The sequence below is a fragment of the Diaporthe amygdali genome (genome assembly GCF_026229845.1).
Source record: "Diaporthe amygdali strain CAA958 chromosome Unknown NODE_18_length_871485_cov_64_394520, whole genome shotgun sequence".
Taxonomy (NCBI): Eukaryota; Fungi; Ascomycota; class Sordariomycetes; order Diaporthales; family Diaporthaceae; genus Diaporthe; species Diaporthe amygdali.
The window spans coordinates 342,991-364,129 of record NW_026517038.1 but is presented as its reverse complement, the minus strand read 5'-3'; the positions used below and the strand labels follow the sequence as shown (position 1 = coordinate 364,129).

Sequence of the window (21,139 nt, the reverse complement as noted above, 5' to 3'; positions counted from 1 at the left end):
CTGTCATCTGCTGCGTGCAGAGCACTACCACGCACACGCACACGCACACCTACTTGGACATTTTTCTGACTGCATGGACGGCGTCTAGAGATTAGCAGAACAGATTGGAGGTCGAGGACCGAGGCGACGGCCAGCTGAGGGCAGACGGGCAGGCCGGGGGGGGGGGACTTTTGGAGGATGTGACGATAGGAGGACAGCGACAGAAGGGTTAGATTGCTAGATGTCCTGGGGTGGTTGCATGGTTGCATCTCGCAGAGGTGGCAGGTTTAGGAGGATGGAGGTGTAAGAGGCGCCCGGCTAGGACGGCGCATATGCATGGCTGGGTAGGCAGTAATAGTCAAGGTGCAGGTGGCCTGCATGGCTGCACGCCTGTACGCCTGCATGCAACTGGGAGCTGGGTGCTGGGAGCTGGGAGCTGGGCTGCTGGCGGCTGCGGCCCTGGCCCTGATCGGCGGTGCTGCCATGGGTTGCAGTCACTTGGCGGGCAGTGCTTCGCCTTGCGGGCAAAGCCGACGCGTGCAATTCTTTTCTGTTGCACACACAGTCAGTGATGGCATCGACATCTCCGGGGAAAAATCGCAATTGCCATGCGAGGGAGGAAAGGCATGATGATGTGATCTGGAATTTTTTTTCTTCTTCATCGACAGTATACAGTGCGCAGTGAGAGTGAGATTTGGTGCTGGTACTGGGAGAGGGACTTTGCTGGCTGGGGCGGTAAGGTTTTGGAATGAAGCCTTATAGTTCTTCCTCGCATCACATCATGTAAAGCAGCAGCAGCAGGTGATGGGGAAACCCAAGCAAGCAAAGTACATTGGGTGCTAAGGTACATTAGCAGGAGATGACCCACAGTAGATTGGGCAGGAGCGTCATGTACTGCGTACACTGCCTCCGCCGGGGCCGAGAAGCGATCCCTCGCCTTTTCCTCTCCGCTCCACTCCACACAGACAAGCCCCAAGGGGACCCCCCCAGGCCCCAGGCCCCTTCCCCCCGAAGGCCCAAGTCTCATGGGCCATGCCCCCGTGCCCAACCAAACCTTGGGAAGCTAGGCTCCTACCGTACTCCAGTCCACCTTCCGCTGGACCAGCACAGCACAGCGCACTCGCAATCAGGCGCTGCACTGCGCAGCAACCGCACCTGCACCTGCACCGCGCCTTCTCCACCTGTGATGCTCCCTGCTACCCTTTCCCTACTCCCCTGGCCCCCCTTGTCCCTCTCTCTTGTGTTGTGGGACAGAGTAGACTACTATGGTAGAGAGTACTGTATGTACAGTACATACCCTTCTCTTAGAGCCTTGGCCCCTCGTGGGCTTGGTCCGAGCACACTCACACTCTCTCTCGACCGTTCTGTCTTGTCACCGTTGTCACCTGTGGGTTCTATTCACGGAACCCACACTGTGACTGTGGCTTAGGCCAGCGATCTTGAAATCCGAATGGACAAAGACCCTTTAACTGCCTTTTAGCCTTCGTTCGACCTCAAAACCCCATCTCCATCGTTGTGTCCCGCTCATCCTCTCTCACCGCCGCCTCCTGTAGACAAGTCCAAAAGAGCAGTCCCTCGCGACTGAAGAGGAATTGAAATCCTGTTCTGTCCCCAGTCCAGAACCAGTGTTATATACATCCTGCAACTTGCTGCCCTGGGACCCCGACCCCCCCCCCCCTCTCTTCCGAGGATCCATATCCAACCCACCTGGGCACCCAGCTCTTGCTCAGCCCGCCCCGAAAAAACCCACTGACGGACAGACTGACCGGGCTCTGACGTCGTGCCTATACCACGCCTTTTATCGCATCGCATCGCATTGCATCGCGTCGCGACTCGCCTCACCACACCACGCTTGGCCTCATCTTGCGCCGTTCTCCCGCAGCCCTCTTCAGCCCTCTGTTCCTCTCGACGGCTCTGTAAGAGGGTGCGCAAAACAATATTCCCCCGCCACGACGCACGACGCACGACGCACCTCGCACCTCGCAGCGCACGCCGTCATGTCTGGCTATCCCGGCTACCAAACCTCCTACGGTGGCGCGCCCCCGCCAGGAGCCTTCCCCTCCTCCCAGGGCTACTACCCGTATGCTGTCTGCCTATGCCTCTGCCTCTGCCTCTGCCTCTGCCTCTGCCTCTGCCTCTGCCTCTGCCTCTGCCTCTGCCTCTGCCTCTGCTACTGTCTGACACGAACATGACCCTCTCTTTACGAACTCCATACTGACCACCGTATTTGTCCGTACCTAGTCCTCCACAGCAGAATTACAACGGCTACGCCCCTCCCCCCCAGCCTGGCTACGGCTACCCGTCTTCGCCTCAGCCCTACGGCTTCAACGGCGGGGTACGTACGACTGCGGCTCGACGCCCATCGCGCCCGCCATGCTCCTCAAACCCACCTTCATCGTATCCAACCGCATCGCATCGAATCCCATTGCTGACCTTGTTCGTGTTCCACAGCCCCCACCGCCGCAGCAGTACGGCTACAACGCCGCACCACAAGGCCACTACGGCCGACCAAGTGAGCAGCTCCTCTCTCTCTCTCTCTCCGACCGTCTCCCGGGACCTGGCCGCCGCGACGCCCCCCTTCTGACAGAGTGCTCGCTTTCCAGATATACCGAACCCGAATTCCTACAACCACGCACCTCGCCCACCCCCAGCCACCCCCCAGCACTTCGGCACCGGTGCCCCCACCAACTATGCATTCCAGTACTCGCAATGCAACGGCCGGCGAAAGGCCCTGCTTGTCGGAATCAACTACTTCGGCCAGCGCGGCCAGCTGAGAGGCTGCATCAATGATGTGCGCAACATGTCCGCCTACCTGGTTGAGCACTTCAACTACAAGCGCGAGGACATGGTCCTCCTCACCGACGACCAGCAGAACCCCATGAGCCAGCCTACCAAGCAGAACATATTGCGCGCCATGCACTGGCTTGTCAAAGACGCCCGCCCCAACGACTCATTGTTCTTTCACTACTCAGGTGCGTTCCTACGGCCAGACTTGTGTGGGCGCGGCCAGCTAACACGGTTGCAGGCCACGGTGGGCAGACCAAGGACCTGGACGGCGACGAGGAGGATGGTTACGACGAAGTGATATATCCGGTCGATTTTCGGCAGGTTGGGCACATCACAGACGACGAGATGCACAGAATATTAGTCAAGCCATTACAGCCTGGCACCCGGCTGACGGCAATCTTTGATTCATGCCACTCGGGCACGGCATTGGATCTGCCCTACATCTACTCCACCCAGGGCATCCTCAAGGAGCCCAACCTGGCCAAGGAGGCCGGCCAGGGCCTGCTGGGCGTCATCGCTTCCTACAGCCAGGGCGATATCGGCGGCATGATCAAGAAGGGCATGGGATTCTTCAAAAAGGCCACCGGCGGGGAGGAGGCTCACAACCGTGCTCTGGCCACAAAGACCTCACCAGCAGATGTCATTATGCTATCGGGCAGCAAGGATGATCAGACCTCGTACGTATCTATTCTGTTCATGTCAAGCATGTTTGGGTTTTGTCTCTACTATTCTTGGGCATGGAAAGATGAACACTTTCTGGTGCAAATGGGAATCAGATCTCAAAGTGCTGGAATAGGAATTAAGGCACTGAAGGCTTCTCCCAATTTACCAATTTTCTTAAATTTTTCCTTCGCGCTCATCCCCCTCCCTCCCGCGGTTTCATCCCGAAAGAACCAGCGAAGAAACAGGTCTTTCAGAGGCAATTGCTCTTCGTTGAAGTTCAAGAACCACGGAGTGCTCTCATCCACGTTGACATCTTTAAGCTTAAATCTCATCTCTCTTTATTCAAATTTCATACCTCATATACCACGTACACATGCTAACCTCGATATCAGGGCCGATGCAACCATCGCCGCTCAGGCAACTGGCGCCATGTCATGGGCCTTCATCACCGCCCTGAAGAAGAATCCGCAACAAAGCTACGTCCAGCTTCTGAACAGCATCCGCGACGAGCTCGCCAGCAAATACACACAACGGCCTCAGCTTTCGAGTAGCCATCCTCTAAGTAAGTCGCACACGTGAACGTCTGGTAATGAGAAATACTTTAGTCTCAACCATACTAACTACATATTTGCAAGTAGATACCAATCTTCTCTTCGTGATGTAGAAGGACCGCTCGTGCACGTTATAGAAAGAAGCACGGCACAGCACGTCATGTCATGAGCCATCCAGCATGACACGATCATGGCTTACGGATAATTGTAAATGCAAGAACCAGAACTGCGCGGGGACGCGCACCAAAACGGGCGGGAGTCTGTGTGAATGGCAAAAAATGTTGGGGTTTTTGAATATCAATCAATTAATTTCGAGCTGGCATTGACTACAGCACAGCGAAAGGTTCTACATTTACCCCTGTATGAGAGTGCTGGGAACGACCGGCGACGACGAGCCATAGGTTATGACGTTCTGGGACGATGACGGGATAGGGAAATGGTTCTTGTTGGATATGAGCGGGTGTATAGCATTGGGTAGGGTCAACATAACTTGGGTATCTCTATGCATCATCATCATCACCACAAGCCCTCACTGGGATCTAGCTATTAGCCTGCTCCCCTGTGACAAAGAAAGTAGTGAGAAAAATCGTCACTCCGCTGGCTTTCTTAATTTTGGCATCACTGAAGAAACGCTCCAGTCGCTCCTCGTTTGGCCTCGGAAGAGATGTTCATATACAACAACAGCAACCTCAAGCCTCCGTCATAACACCGTCCTCGGCCAGGCCGATTCACCCTTGTCCCGACAGCTTTAACCCACCGAACACCATGGGGACCCCTGGAGCACGACCCTTAAAAAACGCCCAGAATCTATGCACGCATAACAACATGCCGATATGCCACAGAACCCTGCTCAACCCTCAACTCCCTTCGCCCATGCAATCCATCAATGCATTTTATAGTCTTTTAAAAGAACAACCCTGTCCCTGTGTGTGCCGCGTGCAGCAAACGCCTGGCCGTCCCAGCCGTGATGACCTCATGAACCAACCCTTTGAACAAGAATCGGGCGCCACTTAGCCCTCCCGGGTCGTCCTCACGGGAGCACGACCCCCTTCAGCCTCCCCTCGCCGCTGGCCGAGGGGAACCCGGGTCGGGCGCGGGCCTCGCGGAAGCGCAGCTGGTGCATCTTGATGCGGTCCTCGCGCTTGTAGCTCTCCCACTTGTCCGCGAGCATCTTGCGCGTCTTCTCGTGCTTCTGCCACTCGCGCGACGCGATCCGCAGCTTCGCGATGAACCGCAGCGCAATCGCCAGCCGCTTGAGCGTGAAGGGCCGCTTGGTGTTGGTGCGCGCATTGTGCGCCGCCACGTGCGAGTACGGCCGCTCCTTCATGCCCAGCTGTTGGAAGATGCCCTCGAGCTTGAGGAGGTCCGCTTGGTTGCTGTTCCCAAAGTTCATCGGTTATTATTCGGTGCTCGCACGACAGATAACAACCAGCACGTGACTGCGAAGGAGGGTTGGGACTATACGTACCATGTATCCCTCGCGCTGAGCTCCAGCTGCAGATACTTCTTCGCAAACGCCGCGTCGTCGCGCATCCGCAGCTCCCTCTCCCACCGTGCCTGCATCCACTCCATCTGCATGCACATGCCTCGCATCTGCTTGACGTGCCGGTGCTCCGCCGCCTCGGCCGCCCGCACGATCGCGTCCGTGTGCACCTGGGTGTCGTTATCGTCCCTGAAGTGGATCACCCGGGCCGCGTTGTCGTCGTTGGCGGCTTCTGCGGCGCTGTCGTCGTCATCCACCTCTTCCAGCTCGACGGCCCGTGGCACTTGCTCGCTGACTTCCTTTGCCTTGCCCTTGCCCTTCCATGACGAGGATACAGAGGATACGGTGACGCGCGCTCGGGCCACGGCTGCTGCCGCCTTGGCTGCTTCTGCCATCTTCTCGGCTTCGTCCTTGCCCTTCTTGAGATGCTTCATGTCGCGCTGCAGCTTCTCCACGTCAGAGCGGTATTGTGCGCGCTCGGATCTGGCGCGGTCGAGCTTGACGCGCAGGGTTTTCTCGAGTGTGACAAGCTCGTCGAGGGCCTCCTTGTGCTCACGCACTTCTCGTTCCAAGGCGTCCGCATCAACTTGCGTCTTGCGGAGTATCGAGTAGAGGTCGTGGCGCTCCTCCCGCGTCATTTCACTTGTCACAGTGCCGTTGCCCACGCTGCTAACACTGGAGGCGATGCTGGAATCGTGCATGTGGTTGCGCATGTCGCGCCGGGTGGCCGCCAGAGTATCGGTCATCGAGTCGCGCTCCTTCCTGTATCTCTCGGCCTTACGCTTGTACTTGTTCGATGCCTCCTGGAGATCGGCCCTTGCCTCCTCCGCCGCCAGCTGGGCGTCCTCGAGCGCTTGCTCCAAACCCATCTTCTCATCTTCGACGTTCTCAAGATGTCGCTGGAGATCGCGTTCCACGGACGCCGCGTTGCGCTCTGATTCACGAAGCTTCTTCTTCAGGTCGCTGATGGATTGGTGAGCAGTGGAGAGCTGATGACGAAGCTCCGACACCTCGGCTTTTCGGGCAGAGGCATTCTCTGACATTGGTGACTGAGCCATGCGCGTGATATCCGCTTCGTGGGCTCGTCGTTCGAGGTCACCTATCTGGCGCTTCAATCCCCGAATTTGCGCTCTGTGGTCTCCTTCCTTCTGCATGAACTCAAGTTCCTTTTGCCGTGCTGCAGAAAGGTCACGCCTGATCAGCGATAGTTCGCTGTTGCCCTCCAGGGTATTGATCGGAATGGTAGCCTGGGCAAGCTGATGCTCGTAATTCTCAATCTTACGCTCCAGCTCTCGAATGGTACGCCGAGCTTTGGACACATCGTGGGTGTCCGGGACCTGTGCTTGTCTGACTTTGGTCTGCAGTGAGAGGATCTCCTGGTTGAGGCGCTCTTCCTCGACTTCAGCCTTGTCGAGCTCATCCTCCAGAGTCTTTTCTAGGGAGTCTCGCTGGTCCGCCAGGACCCTGTTGTCCTCCTTGAGACGACGGATCTCGTTCTCAAGACGTGCTTTTGTCGCCCGCAAATTGATTCTCTCCTGGTCGATCTGGAAAGTGTCGTTGTCTTGCTGTTTGGAGCGCTGCAGTTCGACATCGATCTCATCTCGTTCTGCTTGAGTCTCAGCCAGTCGGGTCTGAACAGAGTGAAGCTCAGCCCGGATGCTTGTCAATTGGCTTTGAACGTCCTTCTTCTCCTGTGTGACTTGTGCAATGTTGTATTTAGACTCGGCAAGCTGGCTCTCCAAACGCTGGACGGCTCGGGCGTTGTACTGGGCCTCCTCGTGGGACGCATCGGTCGAGGCTCTGGCTGACTCGGTGAGCCTCCGCAGCTCCTTAAGCTGCTGTCGCAGTTCGTCGCATTCTCGTTCGCTGACTCTCTTCTCTTGGTTAGCTTTTGAGAGATTGGTCTTGTACTCATCGAGCTGCTTCTCCAGACGCTCCATTGCCTTTGCATTCAGCTCGGCTGTCTGGCGGGAAGAGTCTGTCGAAGCATTTGCAGCGTCTGAAGCTCGACGCAACTCTCTAAGTTGCTGACGCAGATCATCACACTCCTTGGACAGAGTCTCGATCTCTTGGGCTGACTTCTCGCTCTCCTCGTCCAGTGCCACCTGAAGAACCTCGACCTCGTCTTCCAAGCCCTCGGCCTTCTCAGCCGCTGTCTGTTTATCCAGTTGTGCCTGTCGAAGCTCATCACGGACAGCAGAGAGCTCGCTTCGAAGATCCTCCAGCACCTGCTGCCGATCAGAGAGGTCTTGTTGCAGGTCATTGATCTGCCGGCTGAGGACCGCCTCCTCGTTGTGATGCCGGTCCGTCTCACTCTGAAGTGCTCGCTGTAACTTTGATTCTTTGTCGTTTAGACTGCCCTCGGCATCTCGTAACCTCTCAATTGTCTTCTGCAGTCCAAGCACGCGCTCTTCTGCTCGATCCCGCTCTGACTCGAGGTTGTGCCTCTCAGTTTCCCATTTCTCGCAATCATTGTCGTAGAGGTTCTCCTTTTCACGGACCTCGGCTTGTAGGTCAGAAATCTCGTTGTTCAATTTGTCAAAGTCAGCTTTGTACTGTACTCGCAGTTCCCGTTCAAGGCTTAGTGAATGTTGCCGTTCGTGTTCCAGGTCACCTTGGAGATCTGACATTGACTTTTGCAAGCGGGTGATATCTCGCTGAAGAGAAGCCGACTCAGCAGTCAGGGCGTCGTGCCGGCTCTGAAGCAGGTTCTTCTCATCGCTCCTGGAATTCAAGTCCGCCTGAAGCTCTTCCATCCTGGTGGCAAGTGACCGTCGTTCGCGTTCTGAAGCCTCATGCTCTTGGCGAGAATCCTTCAGCTTGAACTTCAAATCGTCGACTTCCGCCTGCTTGGTATTGAATTGATTTTCCAGGGATTGGTATTCGTGACGACCTGCTTCGACCTCATCCTGAAGCCGCACAAGCTTCTCCTCCAGCTGTCTTGGCAAGCCCTTTGTGACTACCGACTTGTTGGCCATCTCTTCTTGGAGCTCCTCAAGATCGGCCTCTGCACGTTCCTTTTCGGACAATGCGTCTTCCAGCTTGTCTTGGGCGTCATCGACTTGTCGCTCCAGGTCTCGAACGTTTGCCTCGAGGTCCTGGATGGATTCCTGGGCCTCTTTGAGTTTATCGCTGGCTTGTGCCTTTTCCTCCAACTCAATCATGCGTATTTGCGCTTTCTTTGCCTTGTCCTCCGCCTGCTGAGCTCTGGATCGGAGATCACCCAACGCAGTCTCGTGCTCGGTGATGACTCGATCCTTTTCCTGTAGGTTGGCTCGCAGGTCGTCGATGTCGTCCTTGAGACGATCAACCTCATCTTGGCTTTGGTCATCGGTTTGTCTGGCTCTCGATCTCAACTCGTCCAGCTCGTCGTCACGCTCACTGATAGCTCGCTCCTTCTCCCTGAGCTCGGCCTCCAGATCGCCGATCTCGTCCTGGAGCTTCGCCACTTTGTCGACGTTTTGTAAATCAGACTGTATTTGATGTTGCATATCTTCCAGATCTGCCTCTTTGTCGTCCAAGTCTCGACGCAGTTTTTCGATCTCGGCTGAGTGATCGTGAGAACCCTGATTTTTCCTTGCCAATTCCTGCAATTGTGTCATCTGCTGGCGGTAGTTCTCGAGGTCCTTCTCCGCCGATGTCAGATGCTTCTTGTAACGCTGCAGTTCCCTTGACATGGTGACCTTGTCCACCTTCAACTCGGTATTCTCCTTGAGAGCTGCCTCGCCGAAGCCGGGCCCGGCTTTCCGCAGCGCTTCTTCAAGAAAATGGATTTTGAGCTTCAGGCCAAAGTTCTCCTTCTCGATCTTGTCTATCACATTCTCCTGCTCGCGCAAAGACAGCTGTTGGCCGTCCTGCAGTGGGCCTCCATCGCCGCCCTTGCCGCGTCGCATGATCATTGGTGTCGAGGCGGTACTATCGCTGTCGGCTTCGGGCAATGGTGTGCGATCTACATATGACTGGTCCCTGGATCTATACATGCTGCTCTCGCCGACCTGGACGGGACTCATGTCTTCGCTGATTTTACCCAGCGCGGGCGTGGTGAGGCCGTTTTCCTTGCCACTGCGCCGGCGGGCACTATTTCGCGTGGCAGACTTTAGGAGGGGGGTGAACTCGGCACCGCCGATGCCGCCGGGGAGGTTTATCCTGTCGGAGAAAGGAGCGCGGTTCTTTGTGGCGCGTGGGGTCCTCAAGCCTGGGCGGGCGGAGCCGTTGCGCAGAGACTGGAAGACGTTTGGCTCCTTGCTGGGGGACTGGAAGGAGGGTTCTTGGGTGATATCGAAGTCTGGTGCCCGACTGAGGTATGTCGCGTCGCCGACATTTGTCCTGGGCGTGTCAAGCCCTATGCCGGGCTGCACCATGGCGTGTATTGGCGGGAATCAGTTCGCAATGGAGATGACCGGGGCGAGGAAGGCCGTAAGACGCGTCTTTTAAGGCTTTCCAACTGCTAAGAGCGTCGTGGTGTGTTTGATACAGAAGGACATATGGGTCAATTGGATAGTAGAAAGCTAGGTATGGGCTCCTTATTAGTAGGGTGCAACGGTAAGCCGTGTTGAGTTGGGAAGTGCAGAAGCAAGTCGCGTCGTGGTGGCCGTGAAGGCGGACGGACGGCGGGTTGTTTACTTTGATGGCCCAGACTGCGGCTCCCTTACCACACGGTTAGCAGACGCGACTGCGCTGAAGGTTCGTCAGGCTCTTTGGACCCTGCACATGGGCTGCAGGCCTGGGAAGCTTCGGCCAATCAACTCACACGCACTGACCCCACCTTGTCCAGCCAGCAACCGTCGTTGCCAGTGGCCATTCAGGTACCTAAGTACCTACTCTGTAAGTCTATAGGGCTTGAGTCCATGTTATGTATCGTGTGCTGTATGACACTAAACATTTCAATCGTTGCATCTGGTCAAGCTGGCATTCGTTGGTTTCTTTGCATGCATAATAGGTCCGTCTACTAATGACTGCGCGGGTCTGCAACTCGATATCCTGGCGGGCAGGAACCGTCCTGTCTGGCCTGTGCAGTACCTGACGTGGGGCATCCCTGCTGGCCTGCCGCCGCATTGACTAGGCCCAAAACGGCAAGGGCGATCCATCAATGGCGCTTGCCGGCCGAGCAAACTTTCTCCACGAAATTCTCGAGCCTCAAAATTTACCCGCAGACTGCACAGCATAAAAGAGCTTCAAGCTGTCACTCAATCAGACGACAGCCTCACCGCAAATACGCCCAGGACTCGGCCAGAAATCTGTGACGTCACACAATAAACCACAAATAGACGTCGAAATGTCCTTCAGAGGAACTCCGCGCGGTCGCGGAGGTTTTGGTGGCCGGGGTGGTGGTACGTCTTGACCAGCCAACAGGCCATACCTACCGTTTTTCTGCATGCGATCGTCAAGCTGACCACTCACTCGTGACAGGCCGCGGCGGCTTCCAACAACGCGACTTCGGCCCACCATCCGAGGTGCAAGAGATGGGCAAGTTTCTTCACGCCTGCGAAGGCGAGATGGTCTGCGAGAGCATCAACCCCCGGGTCCCCCAGTTCAACGCCATCATGTACCTCGAGAACAAGACCTCGGTCGGCAAGATAGACGAGGTCCTCGGCCCCATCAACCAGCTCTTCTTCACCATAAAGCCCTCTGAGGGAATCCAGGCCTCCAGCTTCAAGCCCGGCGACAAGTTCTACATCGACGGCATGAAGACCCTGACCATGGACCGCTTCCTGCCCAAGCCCAAGCCATTGGCCGGCCTGCCCAAGGTCAAGAAGCCCAGTCGCGGTGGCGGTGGCGGATTCGGTGGACGAGGTGGTGCGAGAGGCAGGGGAGGCCGTGGAGGTTTCGGAGACCGTGGTGGCCGTGGAGGGTCAAGGGGAGGCAGCTTTGGAGGCCGGGGCGGTGGCCGTGGGGGCGGTGGTGGCTTCGGTGGACGCGGTAACTCGGGCTCAGGTGGTTTCTCACGAGGCGGCGGACGTGGTCGGGGCGGCTTCAGCAGGGGACGCGGTTAGAAAGATGTTGCCCTTCCCGTTGCACATTTCTCAGTTTTATTTTTTTTTGCAGTTGGGATATCAAAGATCTCCCACGGCTGGGCACATTCTCGGCGTTCGGAAAAAAGGAAAGAGGACTCTGTGTTATCTGAAAGATTTAAAGCAAAACAGCCGGGTCGTTCTATGCCCTGGTAATATTCGACTCAAACCTCTCCTAACGCCCAACTTGTTGGAAATGCCCATGGCCAGGCCAAGGCAGCGATGGGCGCAGGTGATCACTATGCGATCGCAATTATGGCGTAAAGGGGACGACTTCTGCCAAAGGGACACCAGCCTTGGAGGCATGGATCCTCCAAGACATGACAAACGAAGACTGTTTGCACGGGAAAGGCAAAAAAGGATCCAAAAAGGGGGGGAAGGTGTACAAGTCCCAGGAATTGAACAGGAAACCTCCCGAGGCCGTAGTTGCTCACTGATCCCTAAGCAAGTTAGGGGACCGAAGTCACCAGCTGCACCAAGATGACCTCCTGACCATTGCTCGTTCAAGTGTGGGAAAGGTTTGCTTATAAAGAGGGGTCCCGCTACCTAGACTGTGAGACCCCGATGCGTTTGTATTTCTGTGCAGTGTGCATGAGATGTCCTTAGCCGTTCCTCTACCTCGTACACATCTACCCTGCCTTCGCCCCCGCCTCGGCCACATGCGAGGTCCTCTTCTTCGATCGCAATGCAAACACCGCAGCCAACAATAAGCCCAAACCTCCCAAACCCAGGCCCAAATACTGCGCACCCCTGTAGCCAGCTAACACATCACTCCGGCGCCCTCTCGCTGCCACCTCGACAGACCCCGCGATGCCCAGCGCCAGCGAGATGCTGTAGTTCACAGTCGTCACCACGAGGCTGGCCGCGGTGCCCTGATGCTCCTTGGCCATGCTATTGCTCAGCAGGATCGAGGCCGCTGGGTTCGACATGTCCATCCCAAACGGGATGATCAAGACCCCGATGAACGAGTTCAGCCAATAAGTCTGTTTAACGGGCGCGAGAGCCCAGAGAAGGCTGCCCACAAAGAACGCCCACATACTCATCAACAAAATAATGTACGGCTTGACCTTCTTGCCGAGCAGGAAGCCTGCCAGCATCGACGCTGCAAGCCCCGACACTGGCGCAGGCGACAGGGCTGCCGAGGCGAGCAGGGGTGAGTAGCCTCGAAGCTGTTCCATGAAGCTCAATGCGTCTGGTCAGGTTGTTAGTCATCGAGTAAACGACTTCAAGTTCGTGCAGACTATGTGATGTGACCCTGACATAACATTCCAGGAGCGACTGTCTTCACACACTTGGCGTACCAAGAAGCCTAAGTCTCGCAACACCGCTGGAAAGACACTTACAGTATACCCAGATCGAGAAACATGCCCACCCAGCCCCGGTACAGCCCAGCACGAAATTCGTGGTCGGCGTCATGCTCGCGATGGGGACTAGAGGGTGGGACGCGTGTAGCTCAACGTAGATGAAGCTCGCCAGGAGCAGCACCCCAATGATAAGGATGAAGTACGTGTAAGGCGTGCTCCACGAGACGATCGGCGCTTGGTTCAAGGCGAAGTTGAACAAAACCAGTCCCGATACGCCCAGGAAGATGCCCGGGCCGTCAATCTGCTTCCACAGGCTGACGTCCACCTGTCTCGTCGTCTTCTCCGCGGAGGGCAGGACCAGCACCGAGACGCCCGCAAGCCCGATACAGACTGCCGCCATGGTCCAGAATGCCCACGGCCACGACACCAGCTGCGCAAAAAGGGACGCCATGGCACCGCCCGTCACAAAACCAAGCGGCGCCGCAGCGCCGAACAGGCTCATGACGACGTTCTTCCTGGGGCCTGGCGGGTACCCCCGGCCGATCATGGCCTGGCCGTTAGGAACGAGCAGCGCCGCCCCGATGCCCTGCATGGCGCGGCAGAAAATGAAGAAGACCGTACCGCCCCCGGATGGACCGCGCTGGACATACTCGCTAAACCCGCCGACGAGCTCCCACAGCCCGAGCCAGATGAACCCTATGATGAAGACCTTCTTGTGCCCAAATATGTCTCCCAGTCGGCCGGATGGGAGGACGAAGGACCCTGAGGTCAGCCCGTAGGCGGCTGAGTACCACGAGAGACTCCCGGGGTTCGTATCCGGGAATGAGGTGCCGATGATGTGCTGTGGGACGAGGGCCTGGGCTAGCCCAGCTAGCATGAGTACCTGGGCGAGGATTATGACCGCGACGAAGAGGACCTCCCTGGATGCTGAAAAGCCGTAAGGTCTGTTCGGTGGTGGTTTTGCGGGTGAAATTGATGCTCGGGATTTGCCTCTACTGCTTTGGCTTGATGATTGTTGGTCTTGCCAATGTGAATCTCGGAGCGACGCACCGAGATCGCCTGTGTCGGTTCGGATGTAGGTATACCTGCCCATCCTGAGAACGGGGGAGAAATATTCGTCCCGAGCTCCATCCACGTCTTTGGAACCGCCAGAAATTATACCCGGCGGTGGATGTTCCAGAGGCCATCGTGTTGTAGAGAAACGACTGTTCTGCTCCGAGTCTTGGAAGAAGCTCGATCGTGACTTGTCGTAAGGCTCTTGTTCCGGCGTATAAGGATACTGCTCTTCGTATACAGGCTGTATCGGCCACGAAGGGAGCGCCTTGTGAAAAGCCTCGGGAGGCATACGCCACTGTCCAGCTCCCGCAGCTGAGCTCTTACTGACCATAGTAGAGCCCTCAGACAATGTGGTCCTCCGAGATGATCCTCTCAAGTTCTGGTGGCTCATCCGCCGGGTCGTTGACGACAGACGGCTCGCCTGAGTAGACAGACGTGGCGGAGGCTGCACAAATGTGGCTGGAAGATGGCCATCTTGACGAGACATCGGGGGTGTCAAATCCTCTGGAAGTCGAGACGCAATATCTCCATCTTCTGGGTTGTGATCATCCTGTGATTGTGGGTGGTCTTCTTGAGATAGTGCTGCCACCAATTGCTGGATTGACATAACTCGACCCCGGCTTGAAGTTGTTGGTGGATCCGCTCTGGGTTCATCATGCTCGTCTTCTGGATGTCGATGAGGCAATGATGTTGTCCGCCTTGAGGAGAACTCTTCATGCAGTAGAGTCTGCCGTCGAAACGATGCAGTCGCGGCGGTCATCGCATCAGCCGCTGCTTGCATGGCTTCCGTTGCCATCCTCAGACCGTCTTGCATATCTGAGTCGTGCGGCAGCACGGAATCCGGCCTTTGGCTCTCCCATGGCGACTCTTCCATTTTCGTCGAAGTCTCAGTCCTGCTTGTGGCGACCTGATTGCGCTGGTGGGAGTTCTGTAAGAGAATGAAGTTGTCGTCCCCCGTCTTCCTATATCAACAGCGCGAAAACAGGACACGAAGACCAAGAAGAGACTGTGAAGACGGAAAAATCACAGCCGAGTACAGTGAGTGCAGTAAAAATTAGTCGATGTGTCGCCTTGTTGAAGCCGGATACCCGTGGCAGTGGCAGAAAACTCAACCGATATTCTACCAGGAATATTGATCGATCTTGAGTTGCAACGCCCACAACGCACTTCACTTTTTCCTCGCTCTAAGTCGACACTTGTATCAATCCCACGTATGCAATTTACTCCGGGATGCAGGCTCCGGGATAGTGCAACGACAACGCAACATATGCTCACCGTGAAAGGCTGGCCAACACCTTGTCAGCTGGCCAACCTGTCTATCACATCGTATGTGATTTTTCTCAACATGATCATCCGAAAGTTTCAGGGAGCGAGACGGACTCGACACGATTCTATCTGGTCTCTGGAACTTTTGACGTTGAGATGAAGCAGATTGTATACTGCAGATGAACCCCGGTTACACGCTATGATATCTCGCGAACATTCCAGACGAATAAGCTCCCTCACCATTCGGCCCTGGCCAGGTGAGGAGACGCTCGACCTCTCTAGTCCAAGCATCTTCGTCGAGAAACCGAGGACTTGAGTGTCATTTGCAGCATCGCGTCAGCGACAGTTGAGGCATTGATGTTTTGTTCTCCGCGACCGATGCAAGAATTTTGTGGCTCGATAAGCCCATGTAGCTTCGCAACAACGTGTCTGAGGCTCGAGGCTCGGGTGGTTGACTGCACAGTGCGTCTCCATCTTGGTCATTGACGGGATCTAACAGACTCGGTCTTACGGGCCCGAGCGGCTGGTTTGAGAACAGTGGCAGGCTGGATCTGTGTCTGTGAGGCTAAGGTGTTTCGTTTGAAGCCAGTGCCTGGAGACGCTTCGGGTCAAGTTGACGACAAAGATTTGACCCCTAGTCTGACACTTGACAGCTCGAGCGGCAATGTCAAGGGGATTGGAGCAAGTGGGGGTATCCCTGGAGAATACGACGGACATCCCCATATCTCGTCCCTTCAGGCCAGAACCACGAGATATAGTTCATCCTTTCCCATCATTTATGCGAATCACTGGCAACACCGGCTCGAAACAACCCGGGAAACAGGGGACGCCACGTGGGACATCTACTCTGCCTGCCACTCATGAGCTTCTAGAAGGCATGAAAACATGCCCATTGGGCACTCATTCTCTCCAGGTATTATGTAGCTTGTCAGTGCACTTCACGTCTCTTCCGAATTCCGGTATCCTACCTGTGAGTTCCCAGAGATAATCGGATACATTTCAATGCTCTTTGGTGTTTGGCTAACAAAATTTACAGCCCGTGGTCCGGGCCATTAGAGATTGGTATCAAAGGCTCGGCATCTAGTTGCGATTCACGGCATCCACCGCGCAACGACGTCTATGTCTCACCATACTTAAACACCACAACAACGACTTCAAGCACATGCGACCATATCCACAAGAAAATATCGGATCCCGTTCGCTCTCCTGTAATCAAGCTTGTGAGAGGTCGATTAGTAGTTGGGTCGGTGACGACCAGCGAATCCCGACTGTTGCATGTTTTCTTTTGGCTCTTTTTGCTCGGACGGGGAGGATCCACAATGTGCGTACTCGATGGTGCTGCTGTGATGAACGATTGATTGGAGTCAGGATTTGAGATAAGATTTACGCTCTGGCGAAGGAAGTCAGACGCAAGATGTTGATGTCCCCTGGAAACCCCTTGTGCGTTGTGGCAGCCTTCCGGCTGCGCCTTAGTAGAGTTGAAGAAAGGTGTAAGACCTTCTCTCGTCTGACTCGGATGGTCTTTGTCGAATGACAGCTTTGACGATAGGTGATGCCTCTAGGCTTGGCAGCATGCTTCACTGCACCATGAATTCCGAAGCGTTGCGTCTCGTGTCGGCATAGTCCTTGCCTGTCTAAATTGTTCCAATGCCCTTGGTCATCTCCAGCTTCAGCAGTCCTGCGGTGATGACATTACAGCTTGTACCTGGCCATTCCCTCACAAGGTCAAAAGTTCCTGAAGCTTCGAAGCTTCGGATCAGGTCATTTGATCGTGAGGTTTGCCTAACGAGTCGACTGCAAGGCAGTCATTCACTGGTCTAGTCGCAGCGGAGCACTCGGGTCAAGTCACATGCTGGTAGGCCGATAATGAGCAGAAGCCTCCGAATGAGGACCTTGTCAATCCGGACGTATATTGCGGGGCCTCGGGCATGGAGCCGCGGCATCTGCCTATGGACCCGCTGAGATGGCGATCATGAACCGGGGCCACAGAGCGGAGCGCGCCGTAGGATTGGGACTACACAGGTCTATTTATACTCGATTGGCCGGTCACTTCGACACCGATGAGTCCCAGTAGCTAAACATTTTCCGCAACCGAAAACTTGTCCCACAAACATGGCGCCGTCCTCTACCAAGCAGTGGATTCTGGCGTCGAAGCCATCCGGAGCCCCTATCTTGTCTGGCCCTGACGCAACATTCAAACTCCAGACGGCAGGGTTGCCTGCCCTTAAGGAAGGTCAAGTGCTAGCCAAAGTGAAATATTTCTCCAATGACACGGGACTGCGCAATTGTAAGACTAGAAGCTATTTATCTTGCTCCACAGGCGTCTCGCTGATGAATCCGAACCTGAAGTCATCGCGAGCACGGTGGCCCCGGAGCGGTTTTATGTACCCACTGTCCCCGTCGGCTCTCCAATGCGCTCCGGTGTAATCGCCGAAGTCATTGAGTCTTTATCGGCTTCTTACAAGCCAGGAGACTTGGTCATGGATTTGTTCGTTAGCCCCCTTCCATTCCCAAGTTTCCCAGCAGCAAGAAGACCTGCCAAAGCTTCCAGATAAAGTGTGGCTGACGTCGCATCTCACAGCCATCTCGGAGTTTGGAGCGAGTACATCGTACTAGAGGCAGCAACATGTCAACCTCTGGCCCCACTACCCAATGGGCTCCCCTTGACACACTTCCTGGGTGCCTTCGGCGCCTCCGGCCTGGCGGCCTATGGCGGGCTTTACTTCGCAGGTGAGGCTAAGCCGGAGCATACCATCGTAATCTCCGCAGCTGCCGGTGCCACTGGTTCGATGGCCATTCAGATCGCCGTCAAGCTTCTCAAGGCGAAGAGGGTGATCGGCATCGCCGGGTCGGACGAGAAGTGCGCATGGGTCAAGAACGAGCTCGGCGCGCACGAGTGTATCAACTACAAGAGTCCTACGTTCTGTGAGGACCTCAAGGCCGCTACGCCGGACGAGGTTGATCTGTACTTTGATAATGTGGGCGGGTTTGTGCTGGACACGATGCTGACGCGGATCAAGAAGTTTGGGACCGTCGCCGTTTGCGGTGCTGTCGCTTCATACAATGCCCAGGACAAGCCGATGGAGCTGAGCAACTGGTTTGAGCTTATCTCCATGAGGATCACGATCAGGGGATTCATCATGTTGGACTACATGGACAAGGTGTCTCAGATCCTCGCAGAGCTCATTGGCGCTGCTGCTGACGGGAGGATAAAATTGGACCACGGGGAGACCATCGTTGAAGCGAGAATTGAGGAACAGCCAGAGATATGGATGCGGCTCTTTAGTGGCCAGAACCAAGGCAAGCTTCTGACGAAGTTGATTGTTGACTGAGGCGGTGACTTCTTGGGTGTGCGAGGACAAAAACCACATATTGAAAATAATGCTAGAAATCTAGCCATAGATATACGCGAAATGACGTGGACCGTCTTGCTCTTTGGAGATCATTCGGAACGAGAAGCAGATACTGTTCGACAAAGCATTGGTGTGCAATTTTGACCTCAGATTCTTCCACGATCCTGAGCCTGGATCGAACCACTTAAGCACTCTTGTGGATCAGAAAACGCTGACAGCTGTAGCGTGGGCCCATCCACCGCAGGTTCCCAATCTCAACAATTGTCAATATTGTTTTTCTTTGGGGTGAGACTGCTCGTCTGATACACCTTGCGAGATATTGAGTCTATTGAAGATAGGACACTTTGAGATCGCGACGAAGGTAAGAGTAGACTTGCGAGCATCGGTCATGCTCGAAGGGTTGAGAATCCTTCTCGAGGCGACAGACCGTTTGTTTTGTAAAGCTGCAGGGCTCCCATTTTGTCCTTGGTTCGAGCCCTAGTGCTGAACCCAGGCACGCTCCATTTTGAAAAGTCAACACAAACACCAAATGGCTAGCTGGACCGTCATGATTACTTTTGAAGCCTAGAGGAAATTTGCAAATTTGGTCTCAGGGAAGCCAGACCTGATACTCACGAGGCGTTTGTTGGCATTCTGGGAAGCCAAAAAGAGACCGTCAGGTCATCGATACCAAGCCTGGAGGCTGAACCTCGATACTCCCGGACGCACCAGGTAGCGAGGTCATCTCACCGAGGGTAATTCGAACCGGTGCCGTGATGGTGCGCCACAACCCCTACACCACTCACACGGTCGTTTCGAATGGTCGTTAGGAGGGAAGCGCAGCATTGGTATTTAAGGTGCGGTCATCTGATATTGAGGTCGCTGGCGAAAGGGGAAGAGGTGAATGTGTTTGGGCAGCCAGCAGGCTTTCATTCACTTGCCATCAGCTCACGGGTTGGGACAGCCAGGCCACCACAGCGAATTCCAAGTGTGAGAGCCTCAACATGGCTCCGTCTTGAATCCTGACAGGGTGTAGATCGACTTGTCTCATGCTTCTAGAACCTTGAAAGTAACGGAAGGAAATCACATCTGCTCAAGCACAAGGCATCGCGGCACTCCGTCACCTTAAGAAGCGAGTTCGAGTCGGCAAAAGGCCTAGAAGTCACACTGAACATGCGTCTTGCGGGCAGGGCACAAGCCTGAGTACAGTGAGCGTTGGCACCCATTTCCATGTGAGCATGCTTGCAATTGCGAAGCAGTGATACCAGAAGCCACTTCGCACGAGCTCCCAAGTTGATGAGAGAAAGCCACGAGCTCAATCGTCATCGCATGTCTTAATCTTTGAGATTCCTTCCACGCACATGACGTCTAGTTCCAGAGGCGTTGGACGGCCAGGGAGAGAATGAAATGATGTGGCCCCGACCAGTCGTCAACAATAAGCACGATCGGGCCTGGAGGAGTGCGTGAAATTTCTGTCGTTCATTCTGAGTTGACGAATCCAATTTCCAGCTCGAGCACTAAGTCCTTCCAGCGACATCAAAGAAGAAGCAAGATATGGCCGACCTCACTCGAGGTGCCCTCACCCATGGCTAATGCATAGGTCACACTTCAACACTGGTAGAGAAGGGCAAAGACAGTGAGGCTTCAAAAAGGTCAAGAAGCCATGCAGACTGACTAGGTTGGTGTATAGATATTGGACCGCCAGAGATTCATCGACCATTCGACACAATGATATGAGTCAAGTCGTAGGCGGAATCCAATCTTCATATAGGAAAGGAGTCAACTGGTGCGATTCCGAGGTCAGAAGATGGGCCCCCGGAAATCGTGACGTCGCACAGGACAAGGCAAATTGGCACGAAAGCATCCCTTTAACAGGCCGGGTATATCTCTACTCGTGTTTTGCACAAGAGTCGAGATTCAATGTTGCTTGTACGAAGTAGAGAGGCTGCTGGGATCTGGAGGCACTACCTCGATAGGAGAAAGGGCTACGCAGCCAAGCTTGGTACGCCCCAATAACCCCTTCTCCCGTAAGTACTGTGCGACCTATGGAACTCCCATTGGTATTCTAGGTTCCGGCCTTCGAGATTTGGGATCAGGACCAATGCAAGGTCGGGCTTTGAGACCATACGAGGAGAGATAGAGGCGCAGCTTAGAACCTAGCCGAGCGGGCAGGGACTGGCAAAGAACATCAGCAGCGAATATGGGCATACTCATAAGGTCTCGTCATCAAATTGCAAACGTTGAAATTTCCAAGTGAGAGAACTCAACCTGGGATGGTCTTGTATTACCGACGAGCGTCTTGCTTCAGCGACGCTATCCTCGTCACCATCACACCTCCAGCCCTGAGGGCCACCACCCTTGGCTTGCTCTATGCCTTTAGCTGACCATCCCCTATAGCCGTGCTGATAGAAAGCCGGCCATCCTGATGCGGAGAATGCTGAAAGCAGGACCGTCGTGCGCAACTCGAATGGAGATTGCCCTCGATTGCAACTCCAGAAGCATGGACCGAAACCTCGTATTCCACTTTGCTGGGGAAATCCCTTATGTTTTCGGATTGCCAGCCTGGACATACATCAACGCAACTGAAGCGCTGGGCCCGGATTTCCGGGGCCTGTTGCCGGAGTGGAATCTTTGTCCTCCCTTCGTGAAGCGGGTATCGTAGAGAGCAACTGCTAAAGCTTTGAGGTTGAGAGAGTCAGGCAGGGCC

General features: G+C 55.2%; 6 protein-coding genes across 6 annotated transcripts; 4 read left to right on the top strand and 2 right to left on the bottom strand.

The window, feature by feature from the left end:
• Nucleotides 1-1,976: 1,976 nt before the first annotated feature.
• On the top strand, nucleotides 1,977-4,093 carry J7T55_004060 (uncharacterized protein; the record flags this gene model as incomplete). The annotated part of the gene is made up of 7 exons (XM_053144733.1): nucleotides 1,977-2,059; nucleotides 2,221-2,314; nucleotides 2,431-2,491; nucleotides 2,583-2,951; nucleotides 3,005-3,443; nucleotides 3,822-3,991; nucleotides 4,068-4,093. 7 exons carry the CDS (start codon nucleotides 1,977-1,979, stop codon nucleotides 4,091-4,093), a joined length of 1,242 nt encoding a protein of 413 aa, XP_052992561.1.
• A 917-nt stretch (nucleotides 4,094-5,010) lies between these two features.
• On the bottom strand, nucleotides 5,011-9,824 carry J7T55_004059 (uncharacterized protein; the record flags this gene model as incomplete). Its single annotated transcript, XM_053144732.1, has 2 exons — nucleotides 5,011-5,356; nucleotides 5,449-9,824. 2 exons carry the CDS (start codon nucleotides 9,822-9,824, stop codon nucleotides 5,011-5,013), a joined length of 4,722 nt encoding a protein of 1,573 aa, XP_052992560.1.
• A 914-nt stretch (nucleotides 9,825-10,738) lies between these two features.
• Nucleotides 10,739-11,456, top strand: J7T55_004058 (h aca ribonucleoprotein complex subunit 1; the record flags this gene model as incomplete). Its single annotated transcript, XM_053144731.1, has 2 exons — nucleotides 10,739-10,793; nucleotides 10,873-11,456. 2 exons carry the CDS (start codon nucleotides 10,739-10,741, stop codon nucleotides 11,454-11,456), a joined length of 639 nt encoding a protein of 212 aa, XP_052992559.1.
• A 647-nt stretch (nucleotides 11,457-12,103) lies between these two features.
• On the bottom strand, nucleotides 12,104-15,574 carry J7T55_004057 (uncharacterized protein; the record flags this gene model as incomplete). Its single annotated transcript, XM_053144730.1, has 6 exons — nucleotides 12,104-12,666; nucleotides 12,818-13,705; nucleotides 13,829-14,796; nucleotides 15,110-15,150; nucleotides 15,341-15,411; nucleotides 15,523-15,574. 6 exons carry the CDS (start codon nucleotides 15,572-15,574, stop codon nucleotides 12,104-12,106), a joined length of 2,583 nt encoding a protein of 860 aa, XP_052992558.1.
• A 1,638-nt stretch (nucleotides 15,575-17,212) lies between these two features.
• On the top strand, nucleotides 17,213-18,432 carry J7T55_004056 (uncharacterized protein; the record flags this gene model as incomplete). Its single annotated transcript, XM_053144729.1, has 3 exons — nucleotides 17,213-17,387; nucleotides 17,450-17,588; nucleotides 17,682-18,432. 3 exons carry the CDS (start codon nucleotides 17,213-17,215, stop codon nucleotides 18,430-18,432), a joined length of 1,065 nt encoding a protein of 354 aa, XP_052992557.1.
• A 2,200-nt stretch (nucleotides 18,433-20,632) lies between these two features.
• Nucleotides 20,633-21,094, top strand: J7T55_004055 (uncharacterized protein; the record flags this gene model as incomplete). The annotated part of the gene is made up of 2 exons (XM_053144728.1): nucleotides 20,633-20,685; nucleotides 20,830-21,094. The coding sequence occupies 2 exons, from the start codon at nucleotides 20,633-20,635 to the stop codon at nucleotides 21,092-21,094; spliced, it is 318 nt and encodes a 105-aa protein (XP_052992556.1).
• Between the last annotated feature and the right edge of the window lie 45 nt (nucleotides 21,095-21,139).